Below are 24792 nucleotides of genomic sequence, written 5' to 3'. Positions count from 1 at the left end.
ATGCAATGTTGGCATTCATTTCTAGAGGAATAGAGTATAGGAGCAGGGATGTGATGTTGAGGCTCTATAAGGCGCTGGTGAGACCTCACTTGGAGTACTGTGGGCAGTTTTGGTCTCCTTACTTAAGAAAGGATGTGCTGACATTGGAGGGGGTACAGAGAAGATTCACTGGAATGATTCCGGGAATGAGAGGGTTAACATATGAGGAACGTTTGTCCGCTCTTGGACTGTATTCCTTGGAGTTTAGAAGAATGAGGGGAGACCTCATGGAAACATTTCAAATGTTGGAAGGCGTGGACAGAGTGGATGTGGCAAAGTTGTTTCCCATGATGGGGGAGTCTAGTATGAGAGGGCATGACTTAAGGATTGAAGGGCACCCATTCAGAACAGAGATGCGAAGAAATTTTTTTAGCCAGAGTGTGGTGAATCTATGGAATTTGTTGCCACGGGCGGCAGTGGAGGCCAAGTCATTGGGTGTATTTAAGGCAGAGATTGATAGGTATCTGAGTAGCCAGGGCATCAAGGGTTATGGTGAGAAGACAGGGAAGTGGGACTAATTGGGAGAATGGATCAGCTCATGATAAAATGGCGGAGCAGATTCAATGGGCTGAATGGCTGACTTCTGCTCCTTTGTCTTATGGTCTTATGGTACTTTTTAATGAAGAAGAAGTCTGGTCTTATTTAGCAAGTGAGATCCAAATTCAGTTCAGTTGCATGCTCATTCTGCCATTTTAAATGGAAGTACCAGGTCAGGAATTCCCACAGTAAACTTTGTTGATCTTTTGCATAACTTATTCATAGTAAGCACTTCCTTCAGCTTATTGAATATATTAAAACCAAGCATCTTTCTTGAAAAAGAAATTATTCAAAAGATACAGCTCAGAAAGTTCTCAAGCAGAATTAATTAAATTGGGATGGCTAGTGCCAAAGTCATGTCTTGTTTTAGAACATAGAAAACCTACAGCACAATACAGGCCCTTTGGCCCACAGAGTTGTGCCGATCATGTCCCCACCTTAGAAGTTACTAGGCTTTCTTATAGCCCTTTTCTTTACTAAGCTCCATGTACCTATCTAAAGGTCTCTTAAAAGACCTTATTGTATCCGACTCCACCACCATTGCCGGCAGCCCATTTCACGAACTCACCACTCTCCGAGTAAAAAACTTACCCTGACATCTCCTCTGTACCTACTCCCCAGCACCTTAAACCTGTGTCCTTTTGTGGCAACCATCTCAGCCCTGGGAAAACCCTCTGACTATCCACACGATCAATGCCTCTCATCATCTTATACACCTCTATCAGGTCACCTCTCATCCTCCATCGCTCCAAGGAGAAGAGGCCAAGTTCACTCAGCCTATTCTTATAAGGCATGCTCCCCAATCCAGGCAACATCCTTGCAAATCTCCTGTGCACCCTTTCTATGGTTTCCACAGCCTTCCTGTAGTGAGGCGACCAGAACTGAGTACAGTACTCCAAGTGGGGTCTGACCAGGGTCCTATATAACTGCAACATTACTTCTCGGCTCTTAAACTCAATCCCATGGTTGATGAAGGCCAATACACTGTACGCCTTGTCCATCAACTTCTCCATCAACTTACCAACCACTGAAGTAAGACTCACTGGTCTATAATTTCCTGGGCTATGTCTACTCCTTTTCTTGAATAAAGGACCAACATCTGCAACCCTCCAATCCTCCAAAACCTCTCCCGTCCCGATTGATGATGCAAAGATCATCGCCAGAGTCTCAGCAATCTCCTCCCTTGCCTTGCACAGTAGCCTGGGGTATATCTCATCCGGTCCTGGTGACTTATCCAACTTGATGCATTCCAAAAGCTCCAACACATCCTCTTTCTTAATATCTACATGCTCAAGCTTTTCAGTCTGCTGCAAGTCATCTCTACAATAGCCAAGATCCTTTTCCGTAGTGAATACTGAAGTAAAGTATTCATTAAGTACCTCTGCTATTTCCTTCAGTTCCATACACACTTTCCCACTGTCACATTTGATATGTCCTATTCTTTTACGTCTTATCCTCTTGCTCTTCGCATACTTGTAGAATGTCTTGGGGTTTTCCTTAATCCTGCCCACCAAGGCCTTCTCATGGCTCGTTCTGGCTCTCCTAATTTTCTTCTTAAGCTCCTTCCTGTTAGCCTTATAATCTTCTAGATCTCTAACATTACCTAGCTCTTTGAACCTTTTGTAAGCTTTTCTTTTCTTCTTGACTAGATTTATTACAGCCTTTGTAAATCATGGTTCCTGTACTCTACCATAACTTCCCTGTCTCATTGGAACGTACCTATGCAGAACTCCACACAAATATCCCCTGAACATTTGCCACATTTCTTCCGTACTTTTCCCTGAGAACATCTATTCCCAATTTTAGCTTCCAATTTCCTGTCTGATAGCCTCATAATTCCCCTTACTCCAATTAAATGCTTTTCTAACTTGTGTGTTCCTATCTCTCTCCAATGCTATTGTAAAGGAGATATAATTATGGTCACTATCTCCAAAATGCTCTCCCACTGAGAGATCTGACACCTGACCAGGTTCATTCCCTAATACCAAATCAAGTGCAGCCTCTCCTCCTGTAGGCTTTTCTGCATATTGTGTCAAGAAACCTCCCTGAACACACCTAACAAACTCCACCCCATCTAAACCCCTTGTTCTAGGGAGATGCCAATTGATATTTGGGAAACTAAAATCTCCCATCATGACAACTCTTATTATTACAATTTTCCAGGATCTGTTTCCCTATCTGCTCTTCGATATCCCTGTTGCTATTGGGTGGCCTATAAAAAACACCCAGTAAAGTCATTGATCTCTTCCTGTTCCTAACCTCCACCCACAGAGACTCCATAGACAATCCCTCCATGGCGTCCACCTTTTCTGCAGCCATGACACTATCCCTGATCAACAGTGCCATGCCCCCACCTCTTTTGCCTCCTTCCCTGTTCTTTCTGAAACATCTGGCACTTGAAGTAACCATTCCTGTCCCTGAGCCATCCAAGCCACCACATCATGGCTCCAAGTACTGATCCATGCTCTAAGCTCATCCGCTTTGTTCACAACACTCCTTAGTTAAAATAGACACATCTCAAACCTTCGGTCTGAGTGCATCCCTTCTGTATCACCTGCCTATTCTCCCTCTTGCACTGTCTACAAGCTTTCTCTGTTTGTGAGCCAACCGCCTCTTCCCCAGTCTCTTCACTTCAGTTTCCAGCCCCCAACAATATTTGCGTAGAAGGGTACAGTATCATACAGGGTAGAGTTCAACTTGTCTAAGCTAATGCCAGTTACCTGTATTTGGCTCATATCACTCCAAACCTTTCCTATCTATGTGCCTGTTGTAATTGTTCCTACCTACCATTCCTCTGGTATCTCCTTCCATACACCCAGCACCCTCTCACATTTGCTCCTCAGGTTCCACTTAAAGTTCTCCTCTCTCACCATCAACCTATGCTTTCTTGTTTTTGACTTTCCTAGCTTTGGGAAATAAGGATTGTGACTATCCCATGTTAATTATGCCACTCATGATTTTATAAATCTTTACAAGGTCACTGCTCAGCGTCCTTTGCTTCAGGGGAAAATCGTTTTAAAGACAAAATATAAGAGTAATGTAGTTGTACTGTATGACAGAATTTTATGCACAGGATGTGGTGCTGCAAGGAAGTCCAATGCTTATTGCCTATTTATTATTCTGTTTATTGTGATCCAAAAGAATTGGGCTGGACATTTTCCCCATAGCTTTGTGGGTAATTTACAGAATGTACTTCAACTGTGCTATTGTGACCATTGACATGACTTAAATTACTTTTCATACAATAAGAAACAGCAGCATGAGTTCTTGATTTTCTTCTGCCACTCAGTAAAATCCCACAGTTACTCATTGGTCTCAGCTCCATTTCCTTGTCTGATCCCTTTGATTCCTCTGTAGTGCTGAATCTATGAATATAGCTAATGACACAGTATCCTCACCTCCACTGTTTCTAATGTCCCCCTAAAATCTCTTTAAGGTAGAGATTTTGAAAGATTCACAATTTTTCTCTGAAGAATTTCCTCATCTGTTTTAAATGGTCAACCCTTTTTCCAGGGCATTCCTTATGGATAAACAACTATTGGATCACTGTACCATAATAAATAAAACATTGGTTCAATGAAGCAACACAACAGAAATTATAGAGAAGTAAATTATGCATGTCAACTGTGAAATAGGAGAATGATTTGATAGGTGATTTTAAATCCATCTCCCAGGTTGGCTTAAAAATGTTTTGAGATTCAGGCATGGCACAAGCCATTTTCAAAATAATTCTCTCAATAACTCTCCATTTTGATGATAGATGAGTAGGTTTTTGCTAACATTTTCCGTGGTGATTATAAAGCCTGTTGCCATTATTCATACAGGCTTGATAAAGTGTCAGCACATTGTGCCATAAGCTGCATCAAAGATTGCAAAATAAAGAGATATGAAAGGGGAATAAAAAAGGGTTGTAGAATGGAACCATGCTGTGCAAATGGTGCTTTAAAATCTTGTTTTGACAATCTTTAATGTCGAAAACTTTAACTCTCTTAAACTAATCAGATGAAATTGTACGTGCTTGCCATTCTACTGTGTTCTTCTGACTCATCCAACAAATTTAGAATTGGCTTTAGTGACAGCTTGACTCACAGTTTCTCCATCCCACAATTTAAAATAGGATTTTCGGTATAAAGTCTTTACAGTACATCTGCCTATCAGAGCTATTTTTCAAAGAATTGCATGTGAGGGGCAGGATAGTGGGTAGGAACCTGGAAGTGTTCAATTTTGCCATTATAACTGTTTTTTTGTACCCTGCAGAATATAAGGTCAAGACGTTGGACCAGAATTAAGCTATTTGGCCCGTTGAGTTGGCTCTGCCTTTCAATCATGGCTGTTCTTTGAAAACAAAATTGTGTTTTTTTTTGTCAACATCATTCCCCGGCGTTCTCTCTGCAAACTTTAATCCCTTTACTAATCACAAATCTATCAATCTCTGCCTTAAATACACCCAATAACTTGTCCTCAATAGATTCATCATCCTCTGGCTGAAGGAGCTCCTTATCTCATTTCTAAAGGGATATCCCTTTATTCTGATGTTGTGCCCTTGGATCCTAGAATCTCCTTCTAATGGAAAAATCCCCCGTGTCCATTCTGCCCAAGCCTAAAAAGACTTATGAATTAGGGAGAAGAGTAGTATATGGCCCTTAAAGCTTGCTCCATCATTTAACAGATCATGGCTGAACTGAATGTAGCCACTACTCCACATTCATGTCTATTTAGGCTAACCTTTCACCCCTTGGTTATCAAGAACCTTTTTATTTCTGCCTTAAATATATTCAAAGATTTTGCTTTTTTAAGACTTCCAAAGAATCACAACTCCTTGTTTTATTCTGTCTCACAGTCACCTCAATTCTGTCCTGAATAAGCAAGGTCTTTAAACAATTCAGGAAACATCCTTTCCAAATCATCAGGATCTTGCATGTTTCAGTCCATCTCACTCATCTAAACAGTATTGGATCCAAGCCGGGCCCGTAAACCCTTTCTAGGATAGCAAACTGCTCTTTCAAGTATCTATCTGGTACACCACCTCTGAACTTTTAAAAATACATTAAAGTTCTTCATTAAATAAGACCTCATCTGTGTTTTTAAATGATCATTATCCCTTACAGTGACTGCATCCAGAGGTTAGTGACTTCTCCAGGTGTGTGTTCCATAAAAGGCCACATTCTACTCTGCTAAGTGGGCAGTTTTATTAAAACAGTGGCTTCTCTTCACCTACACTTTGGATTTACATAAATCTAGATGACCTCAGTCTTTAATCTTGTCAAGCAGGGACACAACCTTTATAAATAGAAGCTAGGCTGGGAAGTATTGGATGGGTTTTATTATTCTGGGAGGAGTTGTAATCCCAGAAGCAGAGATATGGAATGCAAAATACTGCTGGTGGTTGTGCTGTCATTAACATTATTTCAAGAATTGCAAACCCTATTTGAATGTATCATCTAATTCATCAGGTTCAGCCAAATGGTCAAACTGTGATGAACTAATTACCTTGCTTCCACAATTAAATTCTCAGTCTTACATAACTATATTCAATGGATTTTGAAATCTCCACAATATTGCTTCTTTAAGTCATTCCCAATGTGCCTCCAAGTTAGGATTGCATTAATGGTATCTACACTTTTTCATCCTCAGTTCAACATAGTATATCTGATGTTTACCTGTGACCAAAGGTATATCTCAAGGTATTACCAGAAATGTCAATAGAAATTGAATGTTAAAGGTAGAGCAAGTGACCTGCATATGTAACAAAAAAGGAGGATACTCTTCATCAATTTTGAAAGTAGATGATTGGAACCTTATCACTTCACTGATGTTAGACTCACTTTAGACCTTAAGACCATAAGACATAGGAGCAGAATTAGGCCAGAAGTGTCAATAGGAATTGAATGTTAAAGGTAGAACAAGTGACTTGCATATGTAACAAAAAAGGAGGAAACTCTTCATTAATTTTAAAAGTAGACAATTTAAAGGATCCCTATCATTTCACTGATGTCAGCCTCACTTTAGACCATAAGACATAGGAGCAGAATTAGGCCATTCAGCCCATCGAGTCTGCTCCAGTATTCCATCATGGCTGATCTCGGATCCTACTCAACCCCATACACCTGCCTTCTCGCCATATTCTTTGATGCCCTAACCGATCAGGAAACAATCAACTTCGGCCTTAACTATACGCACATACTTGGGTGACTTGGTCTCCTCCGTAGTTTGTGGCAGAACCTTCCACAGATTCACTACTGTCTGGCTAATAAAAATCCTGCTTACCTCTGTTCTAATTTTGAGGCTGTGCCCTCTAGTTCTGGATATCCCCACCATAGGAAATATCCCTCTCCACATCCACCCTATCTAGTCCTTTCAACTTTGCATTAATTGGCATATTTGCAGCAGCATTGTTGAATGTTCCATCTCTTGCTGCAGCTTTTCCATTTACTATGACCTCTATCAGCATGATGAATCAATGTCTCACAGTGGTGTTTCTCTGTTGCAGTATTGAACTTGACCTCTGTAGACAATAATGGGTGGGGGTTGGGGGCAGCGGATATTAGTGACCACTCCACCCAGTCTCTGTCCCTCAACAAGGATTTTCTCTCTTCCATGGTGGTCTGTTCTTTTCTTCAGCTGCACTGTGGCTGCTATGTAGTATGTTTCCTACTAAAGGCACTGATGTTGATCTTCTGCTTCCTGTCAGAGCAATCCTATCCCAAGCTCAGTAGAAAGTTGTTGTTGAGAAAGCAAACAAATAAATATTTAATGCATGAATCTTAAGTGAAGACTATTCAAATGATTTTTTAAAAATGGATATTTTACCAGTTCCCAAATGATTTTGTTCTTTGTGGGAAGTATGATTGGGCACTAGCAGTGCTTGAAGAACCTATATAGCATACCAAAGAAGAATGTGATTTCTAATTTACGGCCAAAGGTTCATTTATATACAGGTTTAACAAAATATCTACTTGATCTTCTAGGATTGTGAATAAGTGAAGTGAGCAGTCACTATTTAACAGAATACGATCATGGTTGATACTGCAGTTACCGTAAAGAGGAGATATCGAAATGTAATGGAGCAAGCATATTGTTTGGCATTCCTTCGATCATGACATTTTCATTGTATCTGTTATGTTGAGCGATAACTTGGATTTATGAGTCTCAGTAGGACAGTATTTCGAATATGGAGACAATGATAAATGCCTGCTTCCTTCTCGGCGTGCTTAATTGTTTGTATGAGAAACTGAAATCCTTTCAGCATAGTTCATGTTTCCTTGGTACAAAAATGATCGAAAACAGGATCAAAATGGATTGCAATGCCAAGAGAGCATGGACTTATGTTTCTAATTGCTGTGGCCAGAGAGTCAGCAATCGCTCAAAAAATCCCTTTGGGGTGATTAGATGTTGCTGTTTTTTTATTCTTGTAGACTTTGTACTGATGGTTTAACACAGTGCCTGGTCAACGATTTCTTTTCTTGCTTTAACAAGGTCTGAAGAACCCCCATTAGCATTTTTTTTACTTCTCAGCTGGGTTTCATTATTTTTGCATATCCTTATAATCAGGTGAACAATTTGTTGTGTCATCATTCTGGCATTAGAGAAGTGAAGGTTGGGACCTGATTCTGTGAGGGGTCAATGGTTTTGATAAGTGGATCTAAGAAACTAGCAGTCCAATTTGAGCCAGAAGAGTCTGCAGGCTCAACTGAAGTTCCCAGGAGTCAAAGAAGTAACAAGTAATTAATGGATTTTCTTTCCTTACAAGAATCTTTGGGCTTTTCTGCCTTCTTATTCCAGTACTGTTTATGTGCCCTTCATTTTGGTGTAGTCACTGCCAAACTAAAAGACCCAGGCCTAGAAATTTGGATATATTTGTACTGCAGTTTGTATTGTGCATCTCTAAATTTGTCATCTTCAGGGGACTCGGTAGTGATCCCTAAATGAAAAATACTGCCTAATATATCAGCTGTTTATTTTACAACGGACTTGTTGCCTCACATTATTTTTTAAAAAAATTTAATCTTCAACTGAATGCCATGTCTGATGATAGGTAATTTGATTGTATCCGATAGTCCTGTGCATATATCACAATAACAGTCATTCCATGGATGTCAGTAATTGTGACCCATGTTTGATCACAATAAGTTCAATCCTGGTTTTGCTCAATATCCTCAGGGGTTCGCCGTGTGGCTGGAATAACTAGATCAAGTTTCTGAATAGGAATGTGGGACACTTCTCTCCTCCCTAGTTTTAAATTCACGAATAATAAATTAAATTAGCTAATTAAAGTACGAACAGTGACTTACATTTATATAACAACAATAACCTTAATTTTTACAGACATTTTAATTAAATAAACATGTCCCAAGGCCATTCATGGGAATTGGCACCAAGCCACTTTGAGAGTTTTTAGAATGCAAGATTTTATGAAGTGTTTTAAATAGGAAATTAAGGTAGGGAAGAGAGGGGACTAGGTTTGGGGACTTAGCAGCTGAAGAAGTGGGAATCATTGGTAGAGTAATCAAGCATGATGTTGCTCAAAAGCTAGAATATGTTGGACAGTATTGGTTGAAGGTGTCTACAAAAGTAAACAGTGTTGAAATTATGAAGGGATTTTGAAAACAAGGGAGAGAATTTCAAAATCAAGGCATTGCTAAACTGTTGGCTAGCACAATTCAGTATGTACAGGGATGTATGTGTACATGACTTAATGCAAGTGAGGATGCACCAGTTCATTTATGGAAAGTAACAATTTTAACATGATCTGCTATGAAAAACATAGAAAACCTACAGCACAATACAAGCCCTTCTGCCCGCAATGCTGTGCCGAACATGTACTTACTTTAGAAATTAACTAGGTTTACCCTTAGCCCTCTATTTTTCTGAGCTCCATGTTCCTATCCAGGAGTCTCTTAAAAGACCCTATCATATCCACCTCCACCATTGTCACCGGCAGCCCATTCCACACACTCACCACCCTTTGCGTAAAAAAAAACTTACCCCTGACATCTCCTCTGTACCTACTTCCAAGCACCTTTAAACTGTGCCCTCTCGTGCGAGCCATTTCAGTCCTGGGAAAAAAACCTCTGACTATCCACATGATCAATGCCTTTCATCATCTTGTACACCTCTAACAGGTCACCTCTCATCCTCTGCCACTCCAAGGAGAAAAGGCCGAGTTCACTCAACCTATTCTCACAAGGCATGCAACATTCCTGTAAATCTCCTCTGCACCCTTTCTATTGTTTCCGCATTGGATACTAAGTTACATTATGCCATTGGTTATTACGTTTCTGAAGAATCATAAAAGGAAACAGAAGGGGAGCTGTTTAAGGATTGAATTCAAAATGTAATCCCTAGTCTTCTCCCTCTGTCAAATGAGTGAATTGGCAGTTGAAGACTGAGTAGTGAATGAAATACTTAGAATAAGAGAAATCAACTGGAAGAGCTTGGATGTTAGAAGCTTGTAGAGCAGGAGAGGTAATGAGAACTGGGAAGACGATAGTAGGGTTTAAAACCATTGGAATGTGGGGATCTATGCAAAATGGCCATTGACCTGAAACCATAACTGAAGTTCCCTTTCTATGGATGCTGTGGACCTTCTGAATATCTCCAGCACTTTCTGTTGCTATTGGGATCTTTGTTCAGCTTGCTCCTTATGTGAACTCAGAGTGTCTGAGAGACTGACTTAGATATCAGGATTATCTAAGACAGAAAATCTGAGATGAATCAGAGGCCATGAGAGTGCTTCATCCTTGTATTGAATGGATTTTTCTATTTTAGTTTGTGTTGGAAAATAGTGCTAAGGAAGAAAGCAAAATTATTGAAGTATGAAATTGTCCGATGATTGAATGACTGAGGAGATTAGCAGAAATATGCCCACCCTCCTTTCAGTTGCCACTAATTTGTTACTGATTCTCCATCCCCCATTTTGTGTTTTCTTTCTCAGCTGTTATCTCTACTGACTCTTTAAAACCCATTTCACACTTGAGAGAACAAGTGGGGGATTTGTGCCAGTCCTGTCATCTCGACATTTTCTGTGGGAGGAGTGAAGATGATGTGCAGGCAGTCACTTTGTTTGGTTTTGTTGTGGTTGACTGTACCAGTTCTATCCCCCTTTTTTCCCCTGAAATCAGCTATCTGCTGGTTCTTGCATTCCATTTCCATTTGAGTTCAATTAGCAGAAAGGCCCTATATTTATGTGTCTAAACAGACGGCAAAAACTTTGAATTATCTTTGTTGATTGTGGTTTGCTTTATCAGGTTGACTCATGCAAACATCCTGAATGTGCAAAACTCAGAAGCAGTATCAGAGCTCGATGGATATGTTAGTGGCCTCCTCCACTTTTAAAGCATGGACTTTCATGTTGGCATACTGTTGTAGTGCAAATTGTCATTCTCCTCCAGCATAATCTCGTACACTACACTTGTGTCCAAGTCTAGATTATGAATTCCCAACAGGCAACTAGACAGTACAGGACATCATCCACTCTAGCTTTGCCAGTGGGAGTGTCATTTCTGTGAAATTCCCACCTTTGATGTGAACACAGGCTTGAGGAGCTTATGATTAGAAAAAGGAAAGACTGTAACTACAAAGTAGTTTTGAGATTTATAAATGCTACCTCTGGTTCCTTTAATTGGGCTGATAATGGCAAACTTAATAGTATCCTTTAAAAATATATGTTACATTTCTGAGTATCCTTTCTAGGTTGTGGTCTGCCAAGATGATCTGGTAGCAGCAGATTGCCCTCTGGTGGCCTTTAGAAAGCTACTACAAGTCTCTTTGCTGGAGACTGTCATTAAACTTATAGCAGAAGTTCTCTGCTCTCCCATATAGTCTCACTGGATGATCCTTCATTAATTTTATTTCAGAGTACATTATGTTCTCCTTAATCAACATGCAACCTCCTCTCCAATCTTTCCTCCACCTCTGTCCCATATATAGTACCTGTACCTTGAAATTTTAATTCTATTCAGTTGCCTCTTTCAGACAATTCAAATTGTTCATATGCCCAACACCAGATTCCCAAAACAACCACTCTGTTCTGAGCTCCTTCTTAAAACAAAGTTACTGGACAGGCAGAGGGAAAGTTTCAAGGATGTACACAAAGCCTTCTTGAAATATATGAAATCCACACTGGTTCCTGGAAGCCTCTGCCTGTCGCAGCTCAATGAAGGAGAAACATTCACAACTGTACTGAGGAACTCAAATCTGTGCAGCTGAAGTACAAACTGGTCTTGAAATAAAGGGTGGAAGGAACAGATCACCACTCAAACTACCACATTAAGCACTGTGGAAGACTCTGACTACCACACTAGTTTCATCAGTCACTTCAGATCCCATCCTGAGGGATAAAGATGTAAGGGTTGGTACTGCACCTAACCATTAAGTTCCTTGTACTGTATGATCTTGGTCACAGAACTTAAGACCCACTACAAAGCATTAAATTTATAATGTCATTCCACTCCACTGATGGCTGAGCTAGTAATGTCATCTTTCCGATGTGATATTAAAATGGGATCCTGTATTGTGGGTGATGCAATGTGAATTGCCTTGCAGCAGAGTTTAGAGTTCATTTTATCTTTGCAGCTAGTGGGATCTCAATATCTATGAATATGCTTCTGTGTTTATCTACCAGCAATGAATGTACACCAGATAGAACTTCACTGGCTGTTGGCTGATAAATGATACCTAGAGGTATATAGTAAGTGAGGAATTGTTTGAAAGCCCATTTGGTTCAGAACATAAGTAACTTCGGTCCATTTTTTTAAACATCTTCCATTGTTGATTTTCCTGCTACGCTTTACACCTCAGCTGTTGTCAACATTATATTCCACATTAGCCAGCACTAAAGCCATTCTGTTACCAAAGGGAGTCATATCATGAGCTTTCTTCCCAACCCACATCTTGGGACCTCTTTCCTGGTATGCCTCTAATAGATGAAACCAAAACTGACCAAAATAATTGAATCAGAGCCCTGATGCAGGATTTCAACCTTAAACATCAATAATTCCTTTATCCATAAGAATGCTGCTCAACTGGTCGTTGCCAATTAAAATAATTAATATTATTCATTTTTAATTAGCTGTTTGAATCTCTTTGTATTATAAAGAGGGTTCTCATTGAAACCTATTGAATATTGAAAGGCCTAGATAAAATAAAAAGGAGAGGATGAGGATATTCCCGTTAGTGGGAGAGTCCAGGACCAGAGAGCACAGCCTCAGAACAGCCTTTAGAACAGATGTTAGGAGGGATTTCTTTAGCAGAGGTTGGCAAATCTGAGGAAATCACTGCCACAGATGGCTGTGGAGGCCACATCACTACATATATTGAAAGGGTAGGTTGATTGGTTCTTCATTAGTAAGGGCATCAGAGGTTACAAGGAGAAAGCAGGAGAATGTGTTTGAGAGGGAAAATAAATCAGGCATGATGGAATGGCAGAGCAGACTTGATGGGTTGGATGGACTAATTCTGCTCCTATGTCTTATGGTCATATGGAATCACTACAGTTAATAGGTAGCTTCTATAGGCTCATTGATTAGGCACTATTTGGTAATGAGACAAGGGAATCAGAATCAAGTTTAATATCACTGACATATGTCGTGAAATTTAGTTGTTTTGCTGCAGTAGTAGAGTGCAATACATTTTAAAAAAATTGTGAGTTACAATAAGAGTATATTCAGTGGCCACTTCATGTGATATCCCCTCACCCCATAGCTAATAAAGTGGCCATTGAGTGCATGTTTGTGGCCTTCTGCTGCTGTAGCCTATCTGCTTCAGAGTTCGATGTGTTGTGTATTTAGAGCTACTCTTCTGCACACTACCTTTGTAACACGTGGCTATCTGAGTTACTGTCACCTTCCTCTTCTGGCCATTCTCCTCTGACCTCTCATTGAGAAGGCTTTTTCATCCACAGAACTGCTGCCCACTAGATGTTTTTTCTATGTAAACTCCAGAGACTGTTGTGGATGAAAATCCCAGGAGATCAGCAGTTCTTGAGAAACTTAAACCACTATATAAGAGAGCACGTCCTGAGTGATGGAGTCCTTAATGCGAATGCATTTTCTTTGAGATGTTGCCTTTAGAAGATGTTGTCGATGCTGGGGAACTGGTGCTCATGATTGAGGGGGCTGAGTTTGAAACGCTCTGCAGCTTGTTCCGATTGGAGCACTGGCATCTCCATACCAGATGGTGATGCAATCAGTCAGAATGTACTCATAGTACATCTGTAGAAATTCGCTAGATTCTTTGATGATGCACCAAATCCCCTCAAACTCCTAATAAAGTATGCAGTGACATGCTGACATGCTTTCTTTGTAATTGCAACAATATGTTGGGCCCAGGATAGACCTTCAGAGATGTTTAACCTCAGGTACTTGAAACTGCTCAGTCTTTCCACTGCTGATCCCATAACGAAGACTGGTGTGCTTTCCCTTGACTTCACCTTCCTGAAGTCCACAATCAATTATTTGGTCTTACTGATGTTGAATGCAGTGTTGTTGTTGTGATACCACTCAACCAGCTGATTTATCTCACTCCTGTACGTCTCTTCGTCACCATTTAAGATTTTCCAACAACAGTTGTGTCATCAGAAATTTATAGATGGTGTTTGATCTGTGCTTAGCCACGCAGGCATGGGTGACTAGGCACAGCTATATTGATACTGGAATCTGAAGCAATGAACAATTTGCTTTGCGAATTCAGCTGGTCCAGTGGCTGAGTTTCCTGTGGTAGGAAATAAATTTCTTGATGCAGTATGTTTTGAGTGGAAATATTAACAGTTCTTTTGCTCCCAAAAGATCATTACTAACGCCTTCAAAATCTCTTCAGCTACCACTTTCTGAAAGCTGGGGTGTAGTCCAGGCATCTTATCTGCTCTAAGACCTTTCAGCTTCCCAAGCACCTTCTCCTTAGTAAGAATAGCTACATTCACTTCTGCGCCCTGACACTTGAATTTCTTGCATGCTGCAAGTATCATCTACAGTAAAGACTGACTCAAATACTTTTTGAGTTTGTCCACCATTTCTTTGTCCCCATAACTACCTGTCCAGTGTCATTTTCTGGTATTCTGATATCCACTCTCATCTTCCTTTTACTCTTTATATATCTGAAAAAAAATTGGTATTCTACTTAATTGGCAATCTTACCTTTATATTTCATCTTTTCTCTCTTTATGTATTTTTGTAGTTGCTTTCTGATGGTTTTTAAAAGCTTCCCAATACTTTAACATCGCTAATTATTGAGATATTATATGCTATTTTTTTTGCTTTGATAGTGTCTTTGTCCTCCCTTGTCAGAATGGTTACCTCATCCTCCCTTTAGAGTACTTCTTCATCTTTGGGAAATATCTATCCTACGCCTTCTGAATTGCTGCCAGAACCCCCAGCCATCACTATTCTGCCACCATCTATGCTAGAGTCCACTTTCAATCAACTTTGGCCAGCTCCTCTGTCAGGCCTCTATAACTCCCTTTATTCCATGGTATTACTGATATATCTGACTTTAGTTTCTCCCTCTCAAACTGCAGGTTGAATTTTATCATACATTGTATTATCTGATTATTATAAGTGCTTATTAGCCTCTTCTACTGCCAAGTTGAGGCTACACATAGATTAGAAGAACAGCACATTATATTCCATCTTGGTGTTCTCCAAATTGACAGCATAAATATTGATTTCTCTAACTTCTGGTAACCATTCCTCTTTGTCTGCCTTTGTCTTGCTTTATGCTACAAGCTCCATTATCCCATCTCTTTCCCTTCCCCACCCTCTCATTCTGCCTATCACCCACACATTCCTCCCTCTGGTTCCTGCCCTTTCCCTTTATTCCAATATCCTCTTCTATCAGATTTCATCTTCCTTAGCCCTTTGTCCCTTCCACCAATCACTTCCCAACTTCCTACATCATTCTCACTCTCCTTACTCCCTCACCTGCCAGTTATCCTATTCTCACCCGGACCCACCTATCGCCCACCAGCTTTTGCTCCATCCCTTTACCCCACTCACCATCCGCCATCTTTCTTTCTAATGAAGAGTCTCAACCTGAAACATTGACTGTTCATTTCCCTCCATAGATACTGCCATATCAGCAGAGTTCCTCCAGCATTTTGCGTGTTGCTCCAGATTTCTAGCATCTGCATTCTCTCCTGTCTGCTTTTTAAAATTTCCTTCAAAATTCAGGACAATTGAAGTGATTTTTTTCTCTTTCTCTATTACAAGGGAACCTTCTCACAGGTTGTTGGCAAACTTTATAAAGAATAGGAACGAAGCTCCTAAAGGTCAACTGGACAGCCCCTTGAACAATATTGCACTTCTTCCCAGCCACACAGTTTGTGAGATGGGGGAACTAACACAAACAGGTGAGGCAGCAAGCAAATTGCAGCATTTTTTCATAAATATTTTAATGGTCCAAGGTAGAAATTTCAATATAGTGCTTGGGCATGCCTTTCCAACAGTAATGCTTAGCAGAAGAACAATCGGAGTGTGACATGTATGTCAGTGGAAAGAGTTTGGTGCCACAGTTGGAGAACTGCCACCATTCTAAGCTACCTAAAATGTATTTAATATATTTTAGAACCACAGAACAGAACAACACGGAATCATGCCATGTGACCCATGATGTTTGTGCTGACCATGATGCCAACTTAAACTGATGCCAGCAACACACACAAAATGCTGGAGGAACTCAGCAGGCCAGGCAGCATCTATGGAAAAAAAAAATAAAGTCGACGTCTCAGGCCTTTTTTCCATGGATGCTTCCTGGCCTGCTGAGTTCCTCCAGCACTTTGTGTGCGTTGCTCGGATTTTCAGCATCTGCAGATTTTCTCCTGTTTGTGTTTAATCTGATGCCAACTGATCCATATGCACATGATCCATATCCCTCCCATTCCCTGCTTGTTCATGTGCCTGTAAAAGTGTCTCTTACATATTGCTATCATAAGACCATGAAACCATATGATATAGGAGCAAATTTAAGCCATCGGGGCCCGCTCTGCCATTCCATCATGGTTGATTTATTATCCCTCTCAACCCCTATTCTCATGCCTTCTCCCCTTAATATTTGATGCTCTTACTAATCAAGAACCTGTGAACCTCCCCTTTATGCCCAAGCACCTGCTGCTCTCTGTTTTAAAAAAAACTTGCCTTCACCATCTCCTTTAAACATTCAGCCTTTCACCTTAAATCTATGCCTCTAATATTTGACATATCGCACCCTGAGGGAAAAAAATCTTCTGAAAATCTACTCTATCTATGCCTCACATAACTTTGTATACTTCTATCAGGTTGCCTCTTGGCCTCCGACATTCCAGAGCAAACAACCCAAGTTTGTCCAATTTCTCTTTGTAGCTGATATCCTCCGATCCAGGCAATATCAATTATTCAATGCATTTAATACCATGCCATCTGTTAAAGTGCCAATACTCTGTCAGGGTACAACATTTTACAGAAAACTGGATAAGATATATAACAGGCTGGAGAATTTTTAGTTATTCATTGTTTTGATGAGTGATTGCCAAGCAAAGTATGCACATATACATTCTCCTGTTTTAAATATGACAGTATTATATTTTGCATTGAATAACATTTTTGGTAGCATAAACTGTGTACCTGATATGAACAAAGATAAAGATGATCGAGCCTTGCCACTGAATCGAATGGTACAAATGTTTCTCTTCAACCCTGTATTGTTTGCTTACAGGTGTTGTCCAGCATCTCTTGAATGGAGACCACCTTCATGACACATACATTAAGAAACACAGGCTGCTTCCTGACAACTGGACAACGAAGCAACTCTATGTGGAATCTACGGGAAAGAGCCGGACACTGGAAAGTGGGCTGGCTCTACTGTACAGCCTATTGCCGAAATTTGACTGGGGAAAAATACGCATCCGGCACCAGTGGAGCACTATTTTCTGCTCCAACAGCTGTGACTGCCCCATGCGTAACCACTACCTGGAGGAAGAGCAGCGACGGCAGTACAACTTGCGTGTCAAGAATAGCCTGTTGGAACGGACATACATCGATATGGCCAAGATTGTGGGGGTTCCTACAAGGCAGTTAAGAGCAGCTAACCCCATTGATTCTCTGCTGTGCCATCTTTGCCACAATGTCTCATTTCCATGCACAGAACATGGCTGCATTAACTTGGACCACTTCAGAGCCATCAAGGCGCACCAGCTGGAGGATGAGCGAGACAGGCAGAGAAAGAGACTATATTATAAATACGCACTGCTTGCAACCTATCCAATTTTAAACCAGACTGTCACTCGCATGCAACGGATTGCCCAAGGAAGAAAGGATGAGATATTTGCTCTCTATTCTGCCCATGATGTCACAGTGGCCCCCTTGCTCAGTGCTCTGGGCATTACCAATGCCAATTTCCCTCGATTTGCTGCCCGATTAATCTTTGAAATCTGGCAAAATGGAAAGGACAGAAAGAAGAATTTTGTACGCATTCTTTATAATGGTGATGATGTCACATCCCAAACCTCATTCTGCTCCGGACACAAAGCACATTCCAAACAACTGCTCTGTCCTTTTGAAAATTTTCTAAATTTTGTAAGGAAGGATGTGTTTAAAGTTTTTAACAGCACAAATTATTATGATGCATGCCATAGAAGGGTGTTTTGAATATTTCAGCTCATGATGATTCCATGTAATGTTATGTGTTGTGTCTTTTAATTATTACAGGTTTGAACTTGTGACACCTTTTTGATTAGAATATTCATTTTCGATAGAGTTATTTTATTTCTAGTGACAATAAAAGATCATGTGGATTGGTCTGCCACAATTAGCATAATGCTGCATTTCAGCAACTTACAGTAATTGTTAATCTAGGTTCTCCCTTGTTTCACAATGTCAGATTATTTATGAGTTAAAATGAACATGGTAGCCTATCCATTACCTAGCATAGAACAGTACAGCACAATTCAAGCCTTTTTGCCCTTAAAGTTGTGCCAACCTTTTTACCTGCTCTGAAATCAATTTAACACTTCTGTCCCACATTGTCCTCTATTTTTCTATCATCCATGTGCTCTGTATGAACCTCTTAAATGTCCCTAATGTATCTGCCTCTACTACCACCCCTGGCAGCACATTCCACATACACACCACTCTCTGTGTGTAAAACAAAACACTTGCCTCTATACTTTCCTCCAATGACCATAAAATTAAACAGCTTCACAATAGCCATTTTCATCCTGGAACAAAGTCTCTGGATATCCACTCAGTCTATTCCTCTTATCATCATGTACACCTCTATTAAGTCTATAAGCATAGTAGCACATCTTTATGCAGGTATCTTGCAGGTGAATTTTAACTAAAAGCAAAACATTTGGTAAACATATAGTTCATATCTTTATTTCCAGTTTGTATCCTTTTTGGTTATGAAGTGGATGCACACAGACACTGCTGGGAAAGCGAAGTCTCATTAATCAAACAACATACAACACACAAATGATAACCTCTTAATAGTGTGTATCAGGGATCAAAATCAGACCTCATGCATTGAAACTGGTCTCAGAGGCCTGAAGCCTTCATTGTAAATGGTTAAAGGGTTCAGACCTTCTAGGATTGTTGCTGAGGAGTCTGTAGTGTCTGTCTAATTCAAGCTGTTTCCTTTCTTCTTCTCATCCATAGTCGTTGCTCCAACTAACAATTTCCTCAAATTACCTTGGATCTCTTCCCAAACTTATCTTTAGCATCCCAATCATCTCCTTGGCCTCTCCAATTTACTCTCACATCACTTAATCTCCAAGTTCCATCATCACTGTTTGCCTTTGTAGCACTCCCATGTGTTAATTACTGCCCAACTGATCAGCAATGTTATAGAAGATATTGTCAAATGGCACTTACTCATCATTATTCTGCTCAATCAATCTGGACATCAATAAGGCCAGTCGGCTTGGGATCTCATCACAGCCTTGGTCCAAACACTGTCCTGACATCAAAAGAAATTGCTCTCACTTCACCTCAAGTGTGGCACGAATAAACTCTTGTAAAACTTTAAGTGAATGAGTTGCAGTGGGAAAACACTTCTATGGTAAACTCATAAAGATGCTTGGTGTTTGGGGATGGGTATCTCCTGAGATTGATGCCAAGTACCGAGGCCTGAAGATGAATTAGAAGTCCAGATGTAGGTTGCAACCAAATCTGAGAATCTCTGCAAGTCTGCTGGGGAGGTCGAAGCCCAGTGTTTGTCAGCCCAAGTTTGCGTCCATTCGAGGACTGTTCTGGGATTACAGGATTGTGAATGTGCGTGGTTGGGAGGGAGGAACTGTGCTAATTTTTTCTGTTGTTGTTTGTTGCTTATTGTGTTCTGTGATGTTCTGTCAAGCATTGTGAGCATGTTATATTGGCGCCAGAATGTGTGGCAACACTTGTGGGCTGCCTCCAACATGCCCTTGGTTGTGTTGGTTGTTAACACAAATAATACATTTCACTGCATGTGTCGATGTGCATGTGACAAATAAACTTGAATCTTGAACCTTAACATATACAAAGGAAGGTGGATATAGTTACCTGGTGTCAGGACAAAACCTCTTAGTTCAGTGTCCAAGGCTTACCACCCTTAAGTGCTTGAAAAAAATCTCCTTCCCTGATGAGGTCAGAAGTAGCACTGTGCAAACAATATTGAATATTATATGTAAGCTCCCAGTAAATGAAGCAGTCCAAGACTGAGACAATATTCAGTCATAGTTTGATAAGCAAGTTGCACTGCAGTTACAGACATCGCTTGCCTGAATGTATGTACCTCCACTAACAGGCACTCCGTCCATTTTGAAATGTTCATCCTCTCCACCAACACCTCACAATGGTTGCAACAAAATACACTGTAGTCATTCGGCCAGGTAGCAAGCACAGCATTTTCAAAAATTCATAGCCTGCATTACCAAAAAGGAAGAAGGCAAAAGATGTATTGGAGTACCATCACCTGCAGATTTAAAAAAAAAATTCAGACAGCATCCTGGCTTGCAAGCATACTGGCATTCATTCATCAATATTGATTTTACTAAATTGTGAAATTCCATATTCAACATTTCAGAAGTACTTTCAACAAATAACTGCAGCTTTACAAGGAGGTGGGCCACTTCCAATCAAGGAGAACTGGGGACTGAAAATAAATATTGGCAATAACAATTCTGAAAAATGGATAAATTATATAAGACACTAGAAGCATCACTTCTGCTTCCCACAATCTTCTCTTGCGCTCACTTCTCCAACGATCCCCTCCCATAATCAAAATCATGGTTGGGTGTGGAAGGGAGGAGAGAAATTACATGTTCCAAACACCCTTGCCTTCCAAGATCTGCTCTCCACACTTACAGTCCTCTCTCCTACTTCCTTGCAGTGTTACTCGCCAGTCATTTCTCCCAATCAGCTTTCAAACTGTTGCCCAATATACTTTCACTGTGATCTCCAGATGTCTTCATCTCATGTTGAAGAATGGCTGGCCCATTAAATTTAAATCAGTGAAACACTGATAGATCAAAATAATTCCTTTAAAATGTTAAATGGTACAGCCTGTCTTCTTCTGTTTTATTTTCCAGATTATTTTGCTATTTTAGAATTTCTGAATCATTTTCCTTTCAAGTAACCCTTTTGCTGGCCATGCAGAGTTTGCTTTCAGTTTGTAATGGCTCTCAAATAAAGATAATTTGGCCGCCTTTCTTCTTCTTTTAAGGCCAACTATTTTATAATTGATAGGTTATTAAGAACTCTCTATGCTTTGAAGGCATTTTGCATTTTACACTTCTTAATCCTACTTGTGGAGAGTTATTTTTCTTTGGTGTGGATGCAACTGCAGTGATAAGTATTATCTAACCAAGTTTCAACAGTAGATCTATTCATCCATGTGAAAGCTTTTTGAGTTTCATTTACCATATTCCCCTGCGAAATTGTGGATACATCTTTCCAAGTAGCCATTGATCAAAAGTGGGGTTAATATTTGAGGTTGACCTAGTGTGATGGACATTCGCAGTCCAGGGCCCAGGGGGTCTTTTGCCAAGCTCATTTTTTTTTTTTTATCACAGCAGCTGACACTTGCATGGAGAAGTTATTTTTGAGTAAGTTAAATTACAAACCAATATTCCTTGCTCAGTTTCTTGTCATAAAAAAAGACTCAGTCTTCAGTTCTTAATGTAAATTGCAAGCAATAGTCTGAAGTTAAAAGGACAGCTTTGCAAATGAACAACACTGTCTATAGAGCACAGACTGCTGGTCTACAGCATGGGACAGGCTGCTCAAGAGATGCAGTATAAGACAATGGGGTTATGTTAATTGGCCTGCATCAAACCAGACAACACTTGATGTTAATCAGTTCAAGGAAACTTGCAGACCGATACTATCACTTAGCACATCAAATACTGATCTATCAATAGTTGGGAGTTATGTGTACTCAGCAAGTCAGCCCTCACAGCATTAATTTTGGGTGTCTGATATCTCTGTTTGCAGAAGTGTTTAGACCATCTGTGTAAATTCACCCAAGTAGTCCAAAAAAAAAACAGTATGATTGTTAGAGAGCTGTCAGGGTTGTTAGGAATGGTCAAGGAATGACAAGATTAGTGATAGAAAGATGGGGTGGATAGAATTCATTCAATTTAAATGATGGATGTCTTGTTTGTCTCTAATTCATTGGTATGTATTTTTAATTTATAGGAATTGTACCTGTGTTTTGTAAACTCGTGTTTTAAAAATCATTTGTAATTCAAAAATCTTTTATAAGATAGAACTCCTCCGATTTTTAAATGTTTTTCAAGAATTTTATCTAAATTTAAATATGTATCACTAAAAATAAATTAACTGTGTTTAAACTACTGCACAAGCTACAAGTATCTCCTCTTCAGTAGGAAGGATAGGATCCACCACTAAAATAGTGGATATTGGCAGGTAAACCCACTGTGGAGGTTCAACAGGGAAGTGAACTAGTCTTTGAGAGTAGGTGCTACAGTACAACCTCCCTTTAGTGAGGGTAGCCATAGCTACCTACATCAGATAGGGCTTAAGGTCTTTGTTTGAGTTCAGAACTTCATGGTGTTACGTACCCCGTAACTGGGTTGCCAAACCAGCAGAAATGGATCGCTCAGTTGGAGTCTGGAGTACTAGAACTAAGAAAGTTTTATTAAAGAAACAAGCAACACAGTAATCGAAAGGATAATAAATGCAACAGTTCAACAATGATAACCACACATGTGCACAGAATTAAGATAACAGCATCAATCAAGCTCTATCGTTGTCTAGGGGTAAATGACCAAATTTCAAAGTGACTCAAAGTTCAGTCCAGTTTAGTAGTTCAGTTCGCAGTAATCGTTGCCATAACGATGGACAACGTGTGGGGAGAGAGAGAGAGAACAGGAACAACTATTCATACACGGCTTCACTCACAGACCGGCGAGATGGCTCACAAGCAACTTTTGGGCGGGTCCTTGGTGATGTCACCTGAGGTCACCGACTGTGACCCCTCCTCCAGATGCGGTCGATCCTCTGCAGTGAACCCGGCACCCAGGCAAGGGCGGACACACACCGGGTTCCCGCTGATCGTACCTTTCCACCCTGGCCGTTGTCTGGTACTTCTCACCGACTCGTGAGAAGCGTACCGCTTCCAGGGTCTCGTTACCTCGGGTGGCGTGTGTGTTGCCTTAGCGAACCGGTCCCTTTTTATCCCCCTGCTGGGGTATCGCCTGTCCATCACTTCAAACAGTTCAAGGTTCAAAGGGGGGAGCCACTCCAGACAGCTCTCTCTCCCCCGTCCCTTCATTACACATCTCCAGACGCTGCTCCATTGTTCCTTATCTCTCCTTCCCCTGAGGGCAGGTGGCAGACCACTTGCTGATGTCACTGATGCCAACCCAGGCCAGCAAACATCTTAACTTTTATGTGTATTCTCGTCACAATGGATAGCAAACACAATACTATTATAGTTGGCACCCAACATGGTCATGTTATAACAAGCATATTATTTCTGAAAGAGTTATAATTTAGCAGTAGTCCAACTCAGTGAGCTATCGACAAGTGCGACAGCACTGCAACTAGCAACATAAAATCGTTGACATCTTGGTTCCACGAAGGCCTATTGAAATATACAGATGTACGCTGAAAACAGATGTACGCTGAAAAATGTGGCACTAGAGAAATCAAATAATGCAATTCAACAAGCAATTAATCTTCAGACAAAGGATCAAACAAAATCTCTTGTTCTGTGAATTAATGTTTCTCCGAAAGCTGCTGTAACCATCTGCTAAAACAAGAAGACATGCAAGCCCACATACACTATGCCTCATAATTTCACGCTAACCGAACAGAAATTTCTTGCCTCAGAATGTTGTCTTACTATGGTATTCTATACGTTTATTACAGGAAGACCCCTGCAAGAAGACAGACCAATTATTATACAGAGTATGCATAGCAAATTAACAACAAATGAACAGAGAGCTACCATAGCTAGATATGGGAAATGGCAAATACTTTTACAAGATGACACCTTAAAGGGGGAATACGTTCCTGAGAGCCATGACTTACATCCAGACCTGCAAAGGAGGATGCAAACCATCTCCTCCATGAACCAATGTAGCACAACATCCTTTAGAGCAATATTCTCAAATATGGTACTGTGATGGATTAGCAGTGAAAATCCAGAAAGATGGATCCACTCAGTTGCAGACAGATGAAGGAATTATAAAAGGAAATTTTCATCAGAAGCTGAATTTGAACCTCATGAGTTGGAAGCTCATCCTTAAGGGCAAGGGTTCCCAACCATTTTTATGCCACGAACTGAGGGGTCTGTGAACCCCAGATTGGGAATCCCCATTAAGGGAATCATACAGATCAATTTGCAGAGACAAACACCCTAGAATTATTTCTAAAACAGGTAAATACAATTGAACCAGTCTTGGAATGTACTGACTCTCATAATGCAAGAGAAAGAAATCTTCCCATCTGGTCAACTACTGGATGGAGGACACACAGAGGTAAACTACTTCCACATTTGTCCACTTGGAAGAATATTTATGAGTACTTATTGATTAGACCATTAGCACAGGTGTTACACATCCTGGGACTTACTGCAGGCCACTTATACAGCTATGGTAATAAGCTAATTGATGAGCAAGCACAACAAGTTATTGGGATGCACCTTACCACAGTATAAGGGAGGCTAGGATTTTGGGAGTAACTAAGCAACAAATAGAACATAACCACAGTAATATTTTATGAAATCTCTTAGCTGCTACTAAAC

At 40.3% G+C, this 24792-nt stretch overlaps 1 protein-coding gene across 2 annotated transcripts in view; it reads left to right on the top strand.

The window, feature by feature from the left end:
• pxylp1 (2-phosphoxylose phosphatase 1) overlaps positions 1 to 22360 on the top strand; it is a 225308-nt gene extending 202948 nt beyond the window's left edge. For both annotated transcript variants that reach the window (XM_063044918.1, XM_063044917.1), the window contains 2 exons: positions 15780 to 15919; positions 17260 to 22360. In XM_063044918.1, coding sequence (XP_062900988.1) covers positions 15780 to 15919; positions 17260 to 18191 — 1072 coding nt within the window. In that variant the 3' untranslated portion in view covers positions 18192 to 22360. The remainder of the gene's footprint in view (positions 1 to 15779; positions 15920 to 17259) is intronic.
• The last annotated feature ends 2432 nt before the right edge of the window (positions 22361 to 24792 follow it).

This window comes from Mobula hypostoma, chromosome 4 (assembly GCF_963921235.1).
Source record: "Mobula hypostoma chromosome 4, sMobHyp1.1, whole genome shotgun sequence".
Lineage (NCBI taxonomy): Eukaryota > Metazoa > Chordata > Chondrichthyes > Myliobatiformes > Myliobatidae > Mobula > Mobula hypostoma.
This window is presented reverse-complemented; position numbering and strand designations above follow the sequence as displayed.